We start from the raw sequence: 20,899 nt of genomic DNA on the forward strand, positions 1-20,899 counted from the left end.
TAAAAATAAGATATATGTTTGTAGGACACAAATGATTGTCTTCCTAGAATCATATTCTTGTACTACAATAATTAGAAAGAATTATTTTTCAAACTTGATTTTTGACAACACTGTAAAAAAGTATTAGACCTTGCTTTAGAGCTACACAATTATTTTTCTAATTCCCAAGAACAAATTGTTGGTAAAGAAAACACATTTTCTACCATTAGAGGCCTACTGAACTAGGTATTTTCTTCTGAAACATACCTCTAAACACTGTTTAATTATTTTACATTAATTTGAGACTGGGGTTAATTAAAATTAGATTTCTTTAAAACAGGTAATTGAATTTGCATCTGAAATGTATTAAATTGGCATTTAGGTGCAAAATCTTAATTGTCTTGACCATTTCTGTGGTCAGCCTCAAGGGACATATCATCTCTCTGCAGCTCCCTTTGCCTCACCTCTCTGGCACTGCTCAGGGTTATTGCTCCCAACCAGTGAGCCCTGTGCTTGTCTCCTGCTTCTTCTGAAACAAGGAAAACCTGTAGCCAGCACAGCTCCTTCACACAGCAGTAGCTCTCCTCTTCTGACAGTTCTGTGATCTGATGTTCTGCTCTGAACAAAACCTGCTTTGGAAAATTCATACACAGCGAGCACTGGAAGAAATAACACGCTGCAGAAATCCAAGGGTCTCAAAGGGTTAAAATAGAATTCTTAAATCTTGCATGAGCAATTTCAAATGTAGTGATAACCATTCAGACTCGCATCTCATCAAGAAGCATTTTTGTGCTTCCTGGTGCAGCTATTGGGTCCTTTTGTCTTTTAATGATATACACAAAAGATTATTTTGCATTAGCAAACTTCCAAACAACACCTAATATAGATGTGTAGGCATGTGTGTTCACCATGTGAAAATTATTATTTTACAGAATATTAAGGCACCAAGCCCACGCTCCCTTTCTCTCTGCAGAGAGTGAAATGCATGTTTTCACAACAAAAATCTTCTGAGCATTTAGTTTATTAGCCTGGCCAGGGCCAGGGCCTGGCCTGGCCTGGCCATTGACTGTAATGCCTTGGTGAAGAATCTCAAGTGTGAATATGTCTAAAAAGGCAGATGGTAACAATATTTTTGCAGTTTAACTCCAACTTACAAACTCTCACTGTCATGGGCTGAGGTGTGAGCCTCTACTTTGTCCTCCTTGCAGGTGAAACACGAACAGAAATTTAAGTGAGACAACAGGAAGGATGAGTATTTGTGACTAACACTTGCCATTCATCATGCTATAAGGATCTTATATTTCACTTTTTTCTTTGTATCCCACCTTGTTGAATCAAAATCACTAGCACTTGGGTCCATGTTTAAGATTTTGGCAGACCTTTTTTCTTCTGTGATGACAAAACCAGCTTACTGCCCTGTTTTACATTAATGCAGTTCAGAGACATGATGACAGACAGGGAACAGCGCAGATTCCTCCTCTGACCCTATTGCTGAATTGTGTAATGCTCCCATCAGCTGTTCTGAGGGTGCTGGGGAAAGCACATCACAATGTGTGTGAGGCACATGAGGGATGTGCACTGCAGAAAGGCCTGGCTCCCTTTTATTGAAGTGTAGAGTGTTTGTAAGTGTGGGCAGTGTGGGAAAGCTGAGTCAGCAAGATCTGGATGTGCAGCATTATTGAGGACACAGTAACTTCATTTGGAGTTGTAGGCGTTTAATAACCTTGAAAATAGAACTGCATGAAATGCTATTTAAGATGTGAGGCATTTATGTCTGCTGAAAGAAAACCTGAAGAAATTACACTTTGTTTCCAGAGATAAGGAGTAAAAATTGTCTTCTGTTTTTTCTTTGAAAGCCTGTTTTTCATCAGTGTGTAAAATGCTCACTGACACAAATGAACAGAATTAGTTTGCCTGTAAGAGGGATGGTAGGGTGTTTAAGTGTTATTGGATAAAATGCTGCAGATCACTGGACATTAAGAGTGGTTGGATACTGAATCAAGTAATTGAAGCCTAAGGGGAGGCCCACCTTCCACTTCTATTTTGGTTGTGTTCAAAATCTCCCCAACAAAGGGTTGCAGTGGCTAATGTGACATAACCTGAGGTGCCATTTAATTATTTTTAGCAGTGGGCACACAGTTGTACTCAGTCACTTAGTGACAGGACAGGTATTAATCAGTGATGTTCATATTGTACTGTCTTAAGCTGAGTCTCCATTTTTTTGTTCTTATGCAGTTTGCTTCAGAGAATAGGTGGAATACTACATGTATAGGAGTGTCTTTCACCCCCTGTATATCCCCATGGCCTGTACTTTGGTTAGGGTACTGTAAATCCTGTTTCTAGCCATCTGGGACTCTCCAGAGTACAAACACATGATGAGATTTTGTATGCTTCAGCCTAAACTACTCCAGATAACACCTTATTTTGACAGGTGTTATCAAGATGGTAACAGATATCCACTGCCAAGACCTGGACAACCAGCAGTGCCGTGAGGCACTGGGCCAGCATGTTGTGGTGGAGGCTGACTGTGCTAAGGATAAACTGTGTAATCAACTAGAAGTATGTGCTGGGCTTCTTGATGCAGTGCATTTTGCTCTCAGACATTTTCCTGAAGCACAGGATGCTTGTTTAGGCTATTGTTAGTAGTCATCAGCCACCTCTTAATGTGGAAAAATCAGTGGTGAGGACTAGTCATAGCCAGAAGAGTGACCAGCTATCAGATACTGCTGGTTCTTGGTACAGTCCCTGGAAACCCTCACACTTATTTCCATGTCTTTTTTTCTTTCAGTTTGTTGTTGGTTTTTTTTTGGTTTTTTTGCAGAGAGAAAGTATCCATAATCCAATAAATGAGCCATGAGCAACCTCAATTCTTCCCCTCTTTGGCAGGAAGTCAGCAGCCAAGGCTATAAACTCGAATTTGAACAGTTTGTTCAAATGGTTTGTTTACCTCTTCTCCCTCAGTCAGGAGCTTTTGTAACCTGTTTGAAGGAGCCCTCAGGCTGGGACAGCTGTGGGCCTGACTGGCTGAGAAGCATTTGTTGAAGATATTCAGGGGGGAGATAAATGACAGGAGAAATGACTCATGTTTTACGTACATCTTTTGGTTTAGAGGTGCAGAGTGAAACCAGGTGGGATTTCTGACCCGATGGGAGAAACACAGTGCACAGGAAACCATCTGAAGTGAGGTCTCTCCCCCCCTTGGGTGGGACAGGCTGTTCTTATCTCACTGTAATGCCCTGTACTGCCCCTGCTTAGTCCCATACTTATAGCTGGGCCATATGAACACATCCTGTGTTCTTCACAGTCCATCTGTAAGTTTTGTACTAGGTGTGAAAGGTTTCAGTGATTTTGTCACCCTGCATTTCTTCAGTGGGGCTCTAGAGGACAGCTTTGGTTGCTGCTCAGGACACAGGCCCCATTTGTCTCAAGGCTTGAATAGCATTCACCAACGTTATGCTCTCTAAATCATGATATTCAGCTTTACTCATCACTACTTCTCAGTAATCTGTATGAAAAAGAATGCACAAACCTAAGCAGAGGCATGTTTAGATTTGTAGCTGTCCAACAGAATGAAGAAAGAGCTCTGCTGCTTTCTACTCCCACATTAGAAAGTTTGTAGTAAGAGCAAGAAAAAAATCAATCTGCAGATGGAGTAAGCCAAAGTCTGAGATGAGTTCCTGATGTATGTTTCCTTTAAGCCAAAGGGACTCAGTCCCTAATCAAATATCTTTAGCTGTTATTTATTAGATTATCACAGTCTTTTTATGTAAACCATAATGTGTTTCAGTAGGCAGACATGAAGAACACTCCTCAAACATTGAACTTTTGAAAATGCACATCTCAAAGTAATTTTACTGTGTGTCCCATCATTCTTCTGCTACTGGGAGCAGCAATCATTCCATCTCTCATGCCCTTATCCATGGTTCAATAAGGCTGTCTCTGTTCTCCTCACCGGGCTCCTCTTCTGAGCCAACACTTTCCTTCATTTCCTCCCTACTGTGTTCAAGCTTCTCCCTGTGTTCGATCATCTCTGTGGCCCTTTTCTAGTGTATCCTGAGTTGGAATGACCCAAACTATGCACCCTGTTCACTAAGTCTGAATAAATGGGTTTCAAATGGTGTGACTGTGTGTCCTGTTTTGTTACCTACTCCTTTTTTAGCATTCTGCTGGGATTTGTCATTGTGACCCCGCTGACAATGGAGCTGGTGATTGCAAGACCTACCCAGGCCTCTTTCCTGAGAAAGAGATAATTGCACATTCAGAGCCTGTCACTGTAGATACATACTTAAAGGTAATTTTGTGCCCAAACACATTATTTTGCACTTATCAGTGCAAACATTTTGTCATCTGCTCACTTTATATTGTGTGTACCTAAGATGTAAGACTTAGCTGTCAGCATTAGATGTCATTATTCTGCATAATTTTGTCATGGCACTATTCAGTGTTCTGTCAGGTAGTTTGTGACCAGATTGAACCTCATGAAGTCCCAAAGCACATCCCTGAATGGGATCCTGCTGGTTAACTGCTGACAAAATGACATTTATTCCCTATCTCTAGACATGAGAAGAATGTTCCTTCTGCCCACTGATTGTTTAGCTTGCAGGATTGTACCATCTACCCTTTTTTATCTCATAAATGACTGTTTCCCTGTTACTATGTTGGAAGGCATCAAAAGGACGGATCAGCTTTTTCTTTGGTCAGTTTCAAAAACCCTTTCACTGTCAGTGCTTGGAAATGAACCACATGATCCCTGTAAATATCAATTAGGTTTGCTTTTTTGTACACATAATCTCTCCTAATCTGTGTCGTGCACATATTTTTTTACAAATGGGCAATTCTGAGACACATCTTGTAATAACAGGCAATGTCAACTGACAGTTTTTCATCCCATAGGCAATATGAGCAACATGAGCAAATACAAGTGTTTAAAATGGACATTTCTGAGAGTTTAAAATACTTATGATTTCTGATAATTATGAAAGTGACTTTTTAATTGCTCAGACTCTTTAATCACCACTGATTCAGTGATTGCTTTCTTATGTAGAACATAGGGGAATTTAATGGAAGAGGTGAAGTTAATTTTTATTCTGACATTTTTTCACAGAATCTGACTCATACCTCCCTTTAGTTTTTGCTCAATGTTCAACAAAAAGATGAATGTTTTTTATGATGGACTATAAGCTTTTGATTGTCCTGCTAAGCACCAGCTGCAAAATCTGATGTAGTTTATTGTGTGACAAAACTGAATGTCACACAGTAACTCATTTGAATAGGAGCCAAGCTAATACTCTTTACTGGGGAAACATGCTCACTAAAATGTTTTTATGGAACTAGGATGTCAGATTCATGATGGAAATTTGGAAAGCCCTGTTCTGGGTACACTGAAAACGAGTTGTTCAGATGAACAAGCTATTTATACAGACATGTGGTCAATACTGGATACTGGTTTAATCTTGTAGTAATCCAGACATTACCATATGGACAACCAGCACAGATTGATCTGATGAGGCCTCACTGGATAAATGAATATCCTGCTTCAGTTAATTTGCTGAGAGTTTATGTTAGCTTTTATCAGGAGGAAAAAAATGCTTTCCAGCACATAGTTTATTCGCAGTGACATACAAAATGAGACTGATGACAATCGACACAGCAGCTTGTTTGACAAGCAGCTCATGATGGTTTGGACAGTTATCTGGAGGGCTTTCTTTCCATACTTCATTTGTAGCCAATGCACAGCCTTTCCAATGTGGAACCACCTTTGCACATAACATATCAGAGAATGCACTCAGTTTTCTCTTGAATTTTGCTTTCAGTGATGTACCCACAGTAATTGTGCTTAATGCCATAATGGGTTATTTAGTTTTGTTATCAACCTCTGCTTTCTCAATCTTCTGTCCTGTGAGGAACTGCCATATTCCTCCTCTGTAGTTTTCATTTCCCAGGGCATATACAAAGGCATCCACCGTTGGCACAGTCTTGGCAATAAGGGCAGGAATCTGTCATGAGACACAATATTTATTACTGGGAGAACACACCGAGAAGCCAACGGGCTGATTTCAGCCTATGTTTAGTTTCCCTTTACCAGAAAAAGCCTGTCTCCAATGGCATTAGCTTTCTACTCCCGGATAGGGGAGAAGTAAAAGCAATTTGGCTGGTGGGAAGTCCTACTAAGGAAATTATAGTTTACAGAAGAAAGAATTTAGGTTGGCATTGCCTGAAACAGGGATAATTCAGTTGCCATTGAATACAAGCACTTAGGATGAGTGAAAGGTGTGCCATGGACACCTTTGGATGGATAAATAGGCTGATGTTGCTAGCACACTTAATGTGGGATACTGAATACAGTAATGCATTTGGTGACCTGAAACTGGGCTGATTTTGGGGGGAGGCACGGAATGAAAGTTGAAATGTTTGATGTGATATTACAGCAGTGATGATTCCAGCTGTGGCTTTGGAGCCAAGACTCACTGAAGAAAGTGGAAAAAGGAAGCAGCAGAACCTTAGGAGTAATCAATTACAGCTTCCTTGAGGACAAGTAAGTATTAGAAATATGAATGAGACAAACATTGACTTTAAAACTGAAAATTCTGAGCTGGTACCTCACTCTGGGAAGGACAAAAATCTCCTACATGACATAGAACAGGACAGGTTACACACCCCTAACTAACTGCTACGGAAAAATACCCCTGATTTCCTAAATTTTTGCTTGATCAAAGCAATAATACAATGCCTGTTGTATCACTGTGCTTACCTGTTTTCACTAAAAAATGGTAGTGAACAGAATGCTTTGAGGAAAAGGACTACTTATACATGTTTTTACAAATTGACCCAGTAGTGAGTAAACTGTCATTGTCCCATAGAGAGGGAGAGGGGAGTGAGGAGAATCTCACTGTTTGGGTTCTGAGGTGGTGCTGACGTACCATGCGGTATTTGGGTGGAATGAACATCACGTTTTCCACTGCTGCGTAGGAGCACAGCAGGCAATAGGGACCCCAGCAAATGACCAGCGTCTTCAATGGTAAACCAGTGTTAAACTGAAAAACAAGAGCAATAGGTTTCCTTGTGTTTCACAATCACACACTGCAACAAATGGATGGGAGAGGTCCTGTGGGACCGTGGCTTGTGTTCAGTAGCAGGAGAGGATCAGCCAATAGGATATGGGACAGAACAGAGCAGCAGCACCAGAGCCCTGATCCTGGGCACGGGTGGGGAGTGGCAGAGGAGACAAAACACCTTGTGGTAGATCAGATAAATCAGTGTGTGCTAGATACACAAGCCATGGCCAGTAACTGCTGCTGAGGGGAGACAGCAATGTGAAAATTTAAAAGCAGATTAAAAGGAATGATATTTTGCTGACTTCTTAGATAGTCTTATAGACAAAGTATGTGACACCACTGCTGGTGCAACAAATGGATGAAGCAGCTCTGCTGTGGTAGGAGGATTCCTCTGTCCTTTATGCTAGGGCCCTATCCATGGTGTTTGTGGCCAGCTGTTCCCAAGTATCTTATAAATATTAATGACTAAGGAAGTGATAATTTCATCCTTAAATTTTCTGCATTCTAACCTGTCTGTGCAGCTACAGAGTATTGTGAGAAAGAAATCACATGCTAGTGCATACAAAGTCACTCGAAAAATGTAATAGACATAATAATGAACACTGAGATTTGTTCAAGACATATATAGAGGGCACATGTATTTATTCCAGTCAGCTACAAACAAGTCTGCCTGACTGTCTCTGTCAGTATAACATTTCTCTTGAGATCTGACTGTCTTTACTGAGTGCAGGGGTTGGGCTGTGCCCACCAGCCATGCACAGTGCCCCAGACTGTATCGCCTGCACCTCAGCAAACAACTCATAGAATCACCACATTACATTCCCATAAACCTGCCACACCAGAGCAATTCCTTTGTTTCCAGCTCATAAATATTTCTGAATTTCCTCAGCCAAGTGTTAGCACAATGTGTCTGTGAAAGCCCTTCTCCCCATGGGGTGCCTGCATGTTTCCTTGCAGAGTTGTAGTTCTGTCTGACTTCCTCAGCCATAAGCCAAAGGCCAGTAGCAAAGCAGGAAATAACAATCCTTCCTGAGATAAATTTCTCTGAATAAATATTGATATGCTGTTGGCAAATATTCTGTATGCTCTGTGTTTATTTTTGAGGAGAGGTGGACCAGGGTTAATGGAGGGAAATCTTCAGGATCACTGGTCCAACTCCCTCTTTGATGGGGAACTGTTTACAGGACTAGGTTAGGGTAAATGTGGCTGTCTGGTAAAATGTTGACATTTCCAAGGATGGTGTGTCCATGGACTTTCTGAATGGCTCCATCATTACACTACTCAAGTAGCACTGGGGAGTTAGGATAAAAGGAGCTGAGTCAAAGTCTTTGTGAAAGAAAATGTTTTTTTTTTCAAGGACTTCATCTCTACCAGATGCAGACCTATTTTGTCAAGGTGATTGCAGGAGCTCAGGGAGCTTTCTTACCTTAAAGTGCCCAGTTTTCCTGAACTTTTGGTGTATGGACTGATAGGCTGTCAGCATGATGAAGCCTGGGATCATGAAATTGAAAGTGGACAGAGCAAAAAGGAATGTGACATAGTTTCTGGAAAAGGTGAGGAGGGAAGAAAAAAAGAGAATATTAATTCAAATCCAGTGCATCTCTGTAAACTTCCTGTAAGTATTTACCAAATTGTAATTTGAAAATTGCTAAAACCACTTTTGTCAACGTGCTTCAGGTGCAGCATTCGCTAAAGGCCAATTAAGTTGTGCCATGCTATTGTGTGTGGGATGGACAGTATGTAGAAAATCATAACAGGTGTTTGTATTCTAAACCCAAACATCACTACCCAGACTTCTGTGTTGGCCTGCATAAAGCCAAACATTCTGGAAGAGTTTCAAGCCCTAAACCCAGAGTAAATGCAATGTACAGAAGAGTGAGGGAGTGGCAGAAAGCTGAGCACCAGCCTCTCCCACAGAGGAAGCTGACTTTAGCTGTTCCCTGTGCCACCACACGAGTCCAGGCAGCCTTGGGTGGTGCCTGCCTTGTCCCAGCTGCTGGGAGGGACATCTGCCCCAGGAACAGTGGTGGGCACAGCTGGGGGGGGTTTGTGCCACCAAGGCCATCCTAGGGATGGCAGCCTCCACTCTGCTCCTGTGGGAGCTGGCCCTGGCTCTCACCTGTCCCCTTTGCTGTAGTCCAGGGTGCAGCAGGTTCGGAGGGGCTCGTAGTCGTATTCTCCCCACCCCAGTAAGGGCATCACGGACCAGAAGGCAGCAAACAGCCATGCAAACACCATCATGGAGGCAGCTGTGCTCCACTGCAGCCTGCTCCCTGTGGGAAGAGGAAAGGGAGTCTCCATGCCCCGAACAAAACCACTGGAAACAGCTGTCAGGCCCTTGGGCCTCAGGCAGAAACAAGCAGCTGTTCACGTTTTGTACCCCGAAGCTGACCCGAGTCTGAAGGAGTCAGTCTTCCATAAAATATGAAGGAAGCTTTTAGGAAACAGCAAACTGTATTTCCCTTTTGTGTGTTTTGCTTAGACAAATGCTGCATTGCTGCTCAGCTTTGTAGCATGCTGGAGATACAGCTGCTGTTACAAACATTATACTTTGTGTTTTGGGAATGTGTTTAAAGACAGATGAGGCAGAGAGCAGAATGAACAGGGTGAGGCAATAAACAGTGTTTGAAGAAACACCATTGCAGAGTGTGGGTCAGATCAGAAAAGTGACTCTGCACACACTCCCCAGCCCCTGCCTTCTTCCTTCCTGCCTGGCCAGGAGTTCACGGCATGTGTGGATATCTAATATACCCTGTTCTAAAATTACTGGTCACCAATATATATCAATATATATCTGAAAAAAAAATATATATATACAACCTGAGAACAGAGCTTCTTCTAAAAATACTACTGGACAAGTAATTTTGCCCTTAAGATGATCACTTAACCTATAACAGGAAATGTGAAGCTCAGCATTAGTAACTTTATTCTAATTTTATAATAAAGCATTCCCTTGTGCCTATCTCATCCAGTTCCATCAAATACCATAGGAATGTAGTGAAAGATTGCAAACTTGAGAAGACACAGGAAGTATTTCTTCATGGAGAAGACAGGCAGGCTTCTTTGCTGCTGCAGGCTATTGTGCTAGCCCCACTGCTTACATGTAAAAAGGTCTGGATAATTTTGTTATTGAGGGCAGTGGCTGTCGCCATGCCCACGCTGAGCAGCACCAGCAAGGAGAGCAGTGACTTTCCCCAGCACTCCTTTCTAATCCAATCTCCCATTAGGGACAAGTAATGATGCAATTTTCACTGGGGCTGGGAAGCAATCTTTTTGTCTGCCCTTAGGCAGCAGCATCATGAGAGCAGGCAGGAAGATTCTGGCCAATTCTGATCTTTCCCTGAGAGGTGAAGGACCAGGGTTGAGGTGCAGGAGATGGGTCCCTGCCGTGGGGCTGGATGTGGCTGACTCGTGGGTGAAGGACATCTGGGGCCATGGAGGCTGGAGATCCCCATGAGACAGCAGCTCCAGGAAGAGCCACAGACTTTACAGCAGCTATTTGCTGTTGTACTACTCTTGTATATTTTAAAAAGGGAAAATAAGGGGTGCTAGTGAAACTGCCCTTTTACAGGAGTTCTGGTTCCATTCCTCTCCTTTTTCTTATCTTAAAGAGGTTCTTAAGGTAAAAAAAAAATAAGTTTGAATTGCTTTAAAAATCGGCTTGGAAAATTTTTTGGTGCAGGTGTTCAAAAATTCATCACAGGAAAAGACAGTTGTACAATGCAATTTATATAACAAGGAAAATGAAAGAAAAAACCCTGTATGAAATATTCTAGGTTTTATATTTGATACTTGCAATAAAAATTTCAATTTTTTAGTAATTAAAAGCATAATTTTATAATAGTTACTAATGAAGAATTATTAATAATGACTAATATCTGTCTTTTACATGATTACTACATAGAAGATATAATTTGGCTGCAAAGGCTTAAACACTGCTTTGTAGTACTCACATAATATGACTCTAGAATTATATAGAGGAAAATAAAATAAAATAGTTTTTGTTTAGGGGACTAGAAACAGAAGTGAAAGTTTTTAGTAATTAGTAATTCTTAAACTCCCAGCCGAAAGAAGCAATGTAGCCTAAGCATCTAATTACTTCAGTGTTTGTGCCTTTTCTATGAAAAACTGTAGGGAAAAAAAATTATTTTAGTTACTTTTCTGTGGGAGTTAGGGACCACCATTTTCTTATTAGATGTAGAATAAAAGGAGTATGCAGTAATGGAGTCTGGCACCAGGCTTGTCACAACAGCCTGCCTTTGGAAAGCCCATTTCTGGGGCTGAGCTCATCTTTTCTCTTCTCTCACACTTAAGGGGCCCCACTTTGGATGCTTGAAGAGGAGAGAATCAGAACTAATAAAATTAAATTTTTCCTTTTGGCTTTGACCTTTTGCAAAATGAGATTAATGGTGAAGTAGACCTGGTGAAATCAGCTGCTGGCTGACCCTTCAGAAAATATTTACACACAGAAGTAGCTAAAAATACATTAATTTAAAATTAAAAGAGCTTGAGATTATTTTAGTTTTATTCAGAAAAAACACTTTCAGTACAAGAACAGTGAAAGAATTGTGCTGTGTTCATGTGGCAAAATTGTTCTCGCCTGAGAAGGCTGAGAGCTAGAGCACAAGTTGAGAGCAGTTCAGCTGTTTTTGTGCACAGCAGGCCATTGCTTTACCTTAAATGACTTTTCTTGGCCTGATAAAATTTAATGTAATAGCTGTGTAGGTCCTAATTCAATTAAATGCATATGCAAGGGGTTCAGCATATGCTTACAGATATCATTCCTAATTGGGGCCCAGTGCTGGCAGTTTGGTCCTATTAAGTCTAATCACTCTTGTGCTCTGGTTTTCTCTCTTTGGAAGGTAAAAGGGAAGTCTCTCTTTTCCAGACAGTGAAATATTAATATAGGGAATTTTAAACAATTCCTCTAATTGATTTGGAACAGAAAGACTACTCTCCCATCAATCAAAGATTACTAAAATTGTGATGCCAAAAGATGAACTTTTAGCGAGTGTTAAATAGAGCATGGAACCTTAATGCTTTTGATCAAGAAGGGCTGTTTTTAGTGATATAATCATACACTATGTCTCAGGGTTTAGTTTGTAGAAACATTTATGAATGTATTTTTTTAAGATTTATGATTTATTCAAACATTTAGCTGATTTTCACAGACTAAAAAAATACATCTCTGATACCATGGCTACCTTTTAGCTAGATTTCAGTCTGCTGTTCAAAAGAAGTGTCTCAAAAAAAGCTTAAAAGGTTAACAGGATTTTCTATGATGGAGAGGAAAAATAGTCCCTTTTCCTCATTCTTGCAAATGGTTAAGTTATAAGAGCTGTATATTATTAAATTATAATATATTCCAGGACAGTTTATGGCTTGTACCAAACTTAATGGCATGCATCACTTAAAGTTAGCTAAGGTTGTCAAAGACAGAAATATCTGAAAATCTGATAAGGAAAAATATCTATCAGTGATAAATAAAATAGGTGCTAGCACCTATTCATCTGCAGTGCAAAAAGCACCAGTCACTGGTGCTGACAAGTATTCATTTTTTGTAGGAATAAGAAAGCTGTAATGTGTAATAGCTTATTTTGTGCATATCACTATAAAGAGCTCTTTAAAATAATCTAAGGGATATTTTTACTCCATTGTTTTTTTTTTAAATTTTGCTGTGGTTCACCATGATCTTAGACTGTCTTGGTGATTGCCTCCTGCTTCAGTGAAAAATGCAAGATCTGTATAAACATCCACATTTTGTCAGGGAAAACTGAAAGGTGCAAAATTAGATGAAGGGAAGGTGGCAGGGTGGATGAGTCAGTGTGACAGGAGTTTAGGACTTTCTCCTAATTTGACAGAGCTGGCAGTGGCAGTTTTAGCAAATGGTAGTTTGGTAATCCTTGAATACTGATTTAAAACCCAGGTTACATTGGTTGTTAAGGATTAGATAAAAGTCACTGTAATTCTACTTTTAGAAATTGAATGCTGCTGTGAAATCCTTGCTGCTTTTGATTGTCTTCTCTTTTATAGCATTGAGAGAAATACGGATATAAATCACTTCAGATTTTCTGTTTTCCCCTAATTCTTAAATGCAAGTAAAAAAAAAAATCTATATTTTTTTTTAATTTCCTTTTAAATCTATAACTTTATGCTGTGCTTATGAATTGACCAGGATCCTTTCCCTCTTCACAAACGTCTAATGGCAGTGTGAATGGAGTGTGAATGGCCAGAGAGGAACTGACAATGCCCACCTTGATCTAAACTGTCACCTTCTGGCCTGAATACTGCTGCTGAGAGACTCAGAAGCTGCTGAGCTTCCTCAGAATCTGTGCTTTTCTTCTTCACTGCCAGGCACTAACATATAACTACTTCTGTTTTCTCCATTTCCCCCTAATGATCAAATTTTAAAATCTTTTTTTCCCATCTTGCTAGAGATTGACATTGATACCCTCCAGATTCCCCTGATATTTCTCCTCTTATTGCATACTTTTAGGTTATCCCTCTAGTTCTCTCCTCTTTGCTCTGAAAGTAGCATTTCACAGACCCCTGAGCCACACTTAGGGAATGAAAAGAGAGTTGCCCATTGTGGTTGCTTGGAAGTAAAAAAAACAAGAGAGGGGAGAGTAAAATCCCCTGACTTTCTCTTGCCACTCTGCAAGTCTCTATCCAGACTCGTCACTCTGCCCCACAACAGTATGATAATATTGTTTTCTTCCATATGCCAAGCAATATCAACCTGATTTCTGGCGAGTCACTTGTCTAGTCATCACTACACTTTAAAGAGAATGCCTTGTCACTTAGGGCTGTGCTGACTTCCAAATCTATAAAAAGCTGGTCAGTTTTCAGAACGCTGCTGAACAAATTTGTGACATTAGCATCCAGAACAGTTGTAAAGTCCCAAGTTATCCTATCATCATAGCAATCTCTTACATTCTCATCAGCTCTTTCTTCCCAGAAATAAGGACAGTGAATAATCAAGTGCCAAGCTGAGGAATGCCACAACAGATGTTTGCTTTGGAAACTATTAGGACATAACAAAAAAACCTGGAGATGATGTAATTGAGCCTGGAAGGAGTACCACATCCTGGGGAATGAAGATAAAAGGCTTTTATTTTAGGTAAAGGTATTTTGTACCTTCTGTACAGGCATACAACTCGAACCAATGTCAACAGGAGTTTAATGTATGGATTGAGAACACAGAATAGCCTGTGGGCTTGGTGTAGCACATCTGTGAAATATGACTTAATCTTCCTTGCAATCAGCATGTGAAGAATTGAACTAGAAGGGGCTGGTTTTACTGGAATAACCACAGGGCATGAGCACCTTCTGGGTTTTTAATTTTGTTTTTCAAAATGTTCACTATAGGAGCCATGTTTGGCCATTGGTAAGTAACAATTTGAGCAAAGTAAAGAAGCTTGTGCCCTTAGGGTCCTTCTGCCTGTGCTTTTAATGCAGTGTATATTCTTGACTGGAGGAATCCATGACACAAAAGCATTAAAGCCAATGTGGCAGAGGGTAAAATGTCTTTCCCAGACATGCTTATTTTCAGGCTCTCTCTTGTAAAATACTGATGCTCCTCTTCCAGCTCCAAATGCATTTCAATGTCCAAGAGCTGTTAATATGGGTTTAGCTCACAGACTGCATTATTTGGGGCTTTTATCTTGACAAATGAAAAAATACATTTCATTGCCTGAGCTGAATTCCTGCAAAAAATGCAGAACTAAAGAAGTTTACAACCTTTTCTCAACAGGACCATCAGACTGACCATATTCCCTGTGTGCTTTCGGTGTGTTTTGCCATTTGCTGCTGGAACCACATGGAGGCTGTGCCTAAAAGACTCTGTGGGTAAAAAAGTCTCTTGCACCCCAAAATGCCTGTGTGTTGCACAAAGGGGCTGCTGAGCTCTGTCTGCCCAATCATGCCTCTTCACAGGCTCTGTTCCATCCACTGTCTCTGCAGAGGCAGCTCTCTGCTTACACCAAATTTATCTATAGTTAGTAAAATCTGCATGGACATGATGATCTGTTTGGTACACAGCAGGGTGTTGGATGAAAGCTCAAGATGAATAGATTTTTCTTCAATATGAGGAATTGGATTTTATTTGGGATTTTGTTTTAAAGACTACTTATGGATTAAGAGAAAGCATGGCAAGAGGGTCACAAATTGGATGTGATGTGGATGAGGAAATATCTCCTGAACGTGGTTGATAATTTCCTCCTGTACGGAAAGAAGTCCTTTCGAGAAACTGTTTATATTTGCTCTATCTAGAGTGTAAGAAAAACAAGCTTATATATAAGGTACACAAATAGTAAGAATGTGCCTGCTTTGATTCTCAGAAACCTAAGCCAGCTGCCTTTTGCAGGATGTGGGTAGGGCTGTGAGGTAAATTGTAGCTCTTACTTGTACAGTAGTGATGGTATCGATCCCAGGCGACAGCAGCACTGGAGCTAATGCTGGCCAGTGCTGTCAGGAAGCCATGGAATCCATGGATTTGACAGCCATCAGAGCCATAGGGCCAGTATCTGTCAACAAACAAGGAATATATTAAGAAAATGATAGAGAAAGGTGAAGACATCTTTGGAAATTGCATGAACAGAGAGGGTACAATGATAGCCTGTGCTTATCGTATCTGTCTGAGAAACACTGTGAAAGATGTGACTGTGCTTGCATTTAGGCATTTGCCAGCATTTTTCTTGCTTACAGTACAACAGCTATTTGTACTCTTAATACTGAGAAGAAAATATAACCCTGTAAATGTGTATTGAAAAGTTGGGCTTTTAAAATTTGAAATCTGCTTTTCATCCAAATAGCCAGATATTCAAGATTTGCGTCCTTTGTGAGGAGCCAGCTTATCAATGTGTGCAAGTCAGTGCAACACAACAAACAGATAAAGACTTGCAGGCAAATTTGGGGTCAATCTAGAGGTTAGTGAAGTGATATTTCGATATTCAAGTAGCTTCTATAACCATTGGTAAAGCTGTCTGGCTAAATGTCTTCTCTAGTCAGTCTTAAAATCTGTCAGTGAATATATGCAGTAAAATCTGCTTTTCTATTTGCCCGGTAGAACCATGCAGGGTTTTGTTTTGCTGTTTCAGATCGAGGGAATGAGAAGGTTGGCTATGACTTATGGTAGAAAGAGAGACATTTAATTAGTTAGAACTCTTAGAACTTAAGCTGTTAATTTTCATGTGGTCCTTCTGAGCATGCTTTAGGAAAATCTTTCTGCCTTACCTGAGGAAGCTGGAAAAGGCAGCGATGAATGCGTTGATGCAAATCCCACAGTCGGCCAGGGCAATGCTGAGAACCAGCAGATTGCTGGGTGTTCGGAGCTCTTTGATTTTTCGGAAAGAAATAATTGTCAAGCCATTCAGACAGAAACCAAGCAGGGCTGAAAGACAGAATTGTTTGGTGTGATTTGACTGGAAATGGAAAATATCTACAATGATACTGCTGTTTTCTTTGATGAGAGAACAACAATTACAGTGGAATCTTCTTATGCACAGGGAATATATCTGTAGTGATCAGTCTGCACGCAAGTTACAAAGGCTTTCAGAACAGAAGTCATAGGTGACAGCTCAAGCCAGTGCTTCAGACCTCATCAGTCATGTGGAGCAGAAGCGGTTTGATCTTATTTGTAATTTTGCCTTTTGTGATAATAAGAGAAACGTATATTAAAATCAATTACTGATTGATAGGCTCTGTGCAGGGACACATGATTCAGGGTTCAGTGCGAGTGAGATGCAGAGGAGGCAGTTTCAGGAGAGCTGACAGCCAGCACATGCTGTTAGTGTATGCATGTCCAGGCCTGACCTTAACAGAGGAATGGTTTGTGTTTAATATCCATTTTAACATTCTTTTTTGCTTAAGCACAGAAATCCCTCAGCCACGTTTTAGTCAGCCTGCCTCCCTTTGGGCTTCTGTCTCAGGGTAGCCTACACCGTGCTTGAATCACACCAGCTCAATCTTATTACTGTCCCTCGTCAATAGACTATACATGGAAAGGAATAATCTAATTATGAAAAGCAGTCACTGATAGATTTAAAAAAATAAGTTTATGTTGGTCCTCAGAGAGGGATCCAAGCAACCCGAGCTATACACCCAGCACAGAGCTGTGCCACTCTGAAGCCCATCCTTCTCTGGTTTAAACTCGAGCTTTGTCCTTTAATGCCCTTTTCAAGGCGACCGGAATTATTTTAGCTCTTATGAGGCTCTGATTCAATATCCAGTCTCTAAGTTTCAGTTAGATGAGTAGCACTATGTCTTTGTGTTCTTCTCAAAAAAAGAAATGATGTAGCACAGAAAAAATCCTTATCCCCTAATTTTGTAAAGTAGTGTAGTTACTTACGCTTATTGTCTTAATTCTGTGGTTACGTAAGATGGATGATTTTTTTTCTAGTCAGAAATCCTGCTTCTACCTTAATTGTATTAATGGCTGATGGCATAACCATAGTAACAGATGATGTGTGTCTATCATTACACAACATATAACAAAATATTTCCAGGAGAAATATTTGGAGCCATTTGAGATCTGCTGTTTTTATTTCCTCCCTGCCAGATTACCTCCCGCCCACAGGGTAAAACTGCTGTCAACTCTCCCAAATGCAGAGAAGCCTTTAGGAAAGAAGTGTTCTGAGCATATTTAGAGTAGAGCTGAAGAGTTATTACTATATCACATTTTTTTCTACCTTTTGCCTGTTTTTGGAAGCCTCAGGCTTTACCAGATTCTGCTTTCTTGAAGGTCAGCATGAGTGTACAAACAGAGAACTTACTAAATTTAAAAAAAAACTTTGAATTTTCATTGTTAGATCAGCAAATATGTCCACTTAATAAAGTGATGCCACTCTTTAACACAATGTTTTTTTGCAAACTGCACTTAGAAGCTGCCATAAAAAAATGAGAGGTCTTCATTGCCTTTGTCTCAGAGTGTTTCAGAAAGTGAATTAATCCTTGATTATTTAGCTTGGTCTTCTAACTCAAAAGACAATTATAAAGTTTTGCTGCCAATCTACTGGGCACATTTGGCCTAAAACCCGATGGGAAATACTTGTGTTTAGTAAACCGTACATGTATTAAGCTACACCTAGTTTTAATGGAAGGTTACCATGGGATTCTTTGCTGGAGCTTCCACAGCTGCAGGTCCCCAGCAGGGCAGGGCTGGCAGGGCTGTGGTGCCCCAGCAGGACCCAGCCCTTGGGCTCTGCCAGTCCCCAGTGCTGTCCCTGTCCTTCTCCTGCTGCTTCCCACCCTGCAGGACAGGAGAGCAGATCCTGCCAGGCTGTGCACATGGCTCAGGGACTGTCAGCCAGGCTTAGCCCTGGGCTCTGTTTAGGCAGAAGCCTGCCCTGGGCAAGAAGTAGAAGCTTTTTCCTTTCTCTTCCGAGGAAGAGTGTCTGACATTTCCAGCTTTCCTTTGCAGCCAGATATGAGCTCGGGTGCAAGGTGAAGGTGAGCACCCATGCTCCATGTTCATGGGGTGAGCCAATGAGCATTTATCCCACACTGATGGTGATTGCAGTTTCTCCTCCTCTGCCTTTGGGCCCCACGATTCCCACATCCCCCTCTGAGCAGAACTATGTAGGAATGGGATCCTGGGCCCTGGGACTGACACCAACATAATCCTAGCTATGAGCCTTTGCTAGCTGCCAGGTAGATACAAATTCACAGTTTTGTTGCAGCCCCTCAATAAGTGGCATATGCCTTAAGAAAATATCACATTGGCTAAATTAAACTGATAGGTTTGTTACATTTACCCAGCAGCCATTAATTGCAGTGCTACCAATGCAGTCTGGATGTATGCTAACAGTTTACAGGTTTTTTTTGAGCCATCATGTTTGATTGTAAGACAGCCATCACAACCCACAAAACAAGCAGTCCAATTTTATTGAGAGATTATCACTCATTTCAACTTCTTTCCCCAGAGGAAGATAAAATTGCCCTTAAAAGTCAACAACAAAATATTACATCCCAAATTCCAGAGCTGAGAGCTGAGTAGCAAGTACTTCACTGCTATGCACAGTGCACAGATATTCACAGCAAAGAGCTTGCAGCTCACCCTGATTTACTCACCAGAAGTACTGGTGATGTAGGCACAGTAACCAGGGTCAGCATAACACAAATGCTGCTGTTCACCTCAATTTCCCTTCCCCCCTCTTACCAGAAATAATAGGAGGAAAAAAATCTTATTGCTGCTGAGGTCACATACTGAACTTACCTTCTACCAGGAGGGCAGTGCCAATGGCAAACACTTCTATTTCAGTGAAGCCTTCAGGAAGAGGGTGTGCAGTGACCATTCTTATGATAAATATGCCAAAAGATTTAACCTCTGCCCTCTGTTATAGCTGTGGGGCTCTGGATCTCTCTACTTCCAGTAGCCCAAGGCTTCTTAAAGGAGCAGCTCACGTGCAAACACATGCTGTTATTATATAAAAGCTTTGGGGTTTTTACTCCCACCACTACAATCCCTGCAGGAATGTTATTAATGATGGGACTAGCATCAACCCGCACTCCCCCTTCCCCAGCAAATCGTATTTCAGACACCAGCAAAATGAAAGCATTCATTGTAATTACAACAAGTTCTTTGTAGATACAAGATTAGGAAACCTGTCCAGTTAATTTTGCAACACTGGAAAAGAATTAAACGTTGTGGAACAAAGAAAACATGTAATTGGGGAGTGACCTGAAAAACAAAGGGGCACTCACTGAGTTGATAATTAGAGGAAAAGTATGAACCAATAATTTCTGCAGCTTGTAGATCTTCCCCTCACCCATTTTTTTAGAAACTGGCCAGTGTATTTTTCTGGCAATGACTGTTCTCTATATTAACATATTTCCTCTTTGTAACTGAGGCTTAAATTAATGTGCACACTGGCACAGCTTGATTAAAGACAAACACAAATTACTGATTTGGGGCCCTAAACATACAAGGATGTGAGTGAGTTGCTCAGTGGTGAGCACTCTCAGGAATCACTGCACCATCCTTTTGGAGATGTTTGGGGACTGTAGTCTGGGTGTACAGGGGCTCTGGAGTATGTGCAGCATGCAGCTTGTCCAACCTCCAGCTCATTGCCTTAACCAGGTGCCACTAGCACGATAGTTGCTTCTTTGATACGTAACTTTCTTCATCCTGATAATCCTACTGCAAAATGGGAGCAAAAAGGGATATGAGTACAGGAGATATGAGCTTCCTCCATCTCAGGCCCCACACTGTGCTGACCTGGCTCCCAGTTGACCCAGGTGTCAGGCAGAGTGAATTCACTCCAGATCCCACCAGAGCTTGGTCAGTTCTCCCAACTACATGGTGAAGTTTACATTTCAGGGGTGCATTTAAAGTCAGGGGTATTGGTTGAAGATAGTGGTGGATTTTTTTGCAGTTTCCCTGAAATCTGTGCTTAAAAGCTGTGATGCCCAGGAGAGCTGACTAGAGGTTCAAGGCTGTTGTGGAACCATCTTGCTGCATTTTTTTTATCTCTGGTATTGAATTTACAGCTCTTTTTGATGTAGGTAATTGCCTTGATGGATATGCTCTTAGATTTTGAAGTAGAATTCAGAAGGGCATGATATTTGTTAGGCTATATAGATGTTTAGTTTCAGCAGAGTAAAATTACATTGCACCACATAAATCCATTGTTATGTTTGCCTTTCACTCACCTACATGTCTTGATGACAAAGAAGGTGACAGTCCTGCCTCCTAGCATGGCAAATGAGTGATCTAAACCCATGTTTTGATAGTGATCCATTGTATGTTCTTGCAGAAAATTAGCGCTAGATCTTGTAAATGTGCTGTAAATTTTCCTAGCATGATAGTTCTGAAAATGGATGGCTCATTGTAATGCTTGTCAACATAAAACTGCACAGCTCTTCCA

General features: G+C 40.9%; 1 protein-coding gene across 1 annotated transcript; it reads right to left on the minus strand.

The window, feature by feature from the left end:
• Positions 1 to 5,522: 5,522 nt before the first annotated feature.
• RGR (retinal G protein coupled receptor) lies at positions 5,523 to 19,383 on the minus strand. The gene is made up of 7 exons (XM_058841547.1): positions 19,249 to 19,383; positions 16,269 to 16,425; positions 15,438 to 15,559; positions 9,154 to 9,307; positions 8,461 to 8,578; positions 6,900 to 7,013; positions 5,523 to 5,975 (listed from the first exon to the last, which is right to left on the minus strand). Exons 1-7 carry the CDS (start codon positions 19,325 to 19,327, stop codon positions 5,832 to 5,834), a joined length of 888 nt encoding a protein of 295 aa, XP_058697530.1. The 5' UTR covers positions 19,328 to 19,383; the 3' UTR covers positions 5,523 to 5,831.
• Between the last annotated feature and the right edge of the window lie 1,516 nt (positions 19,384 to 20,899).

The sequence above is a fragment of the Poecile atricapillus genome, chromosome 6, assembly GCF_030490865.1.
Source record: "Poecile atricapillus isolate bPoeAtr1 chromosome 6, bPoeAtr1.hap1, whole genome shotgun sequence".
Lineage (NCBI taxonomy): Eukaryota > Metazoa > Chordata > Aves > Passeriformes > Paridae > Poecile > Poecile atricapillus.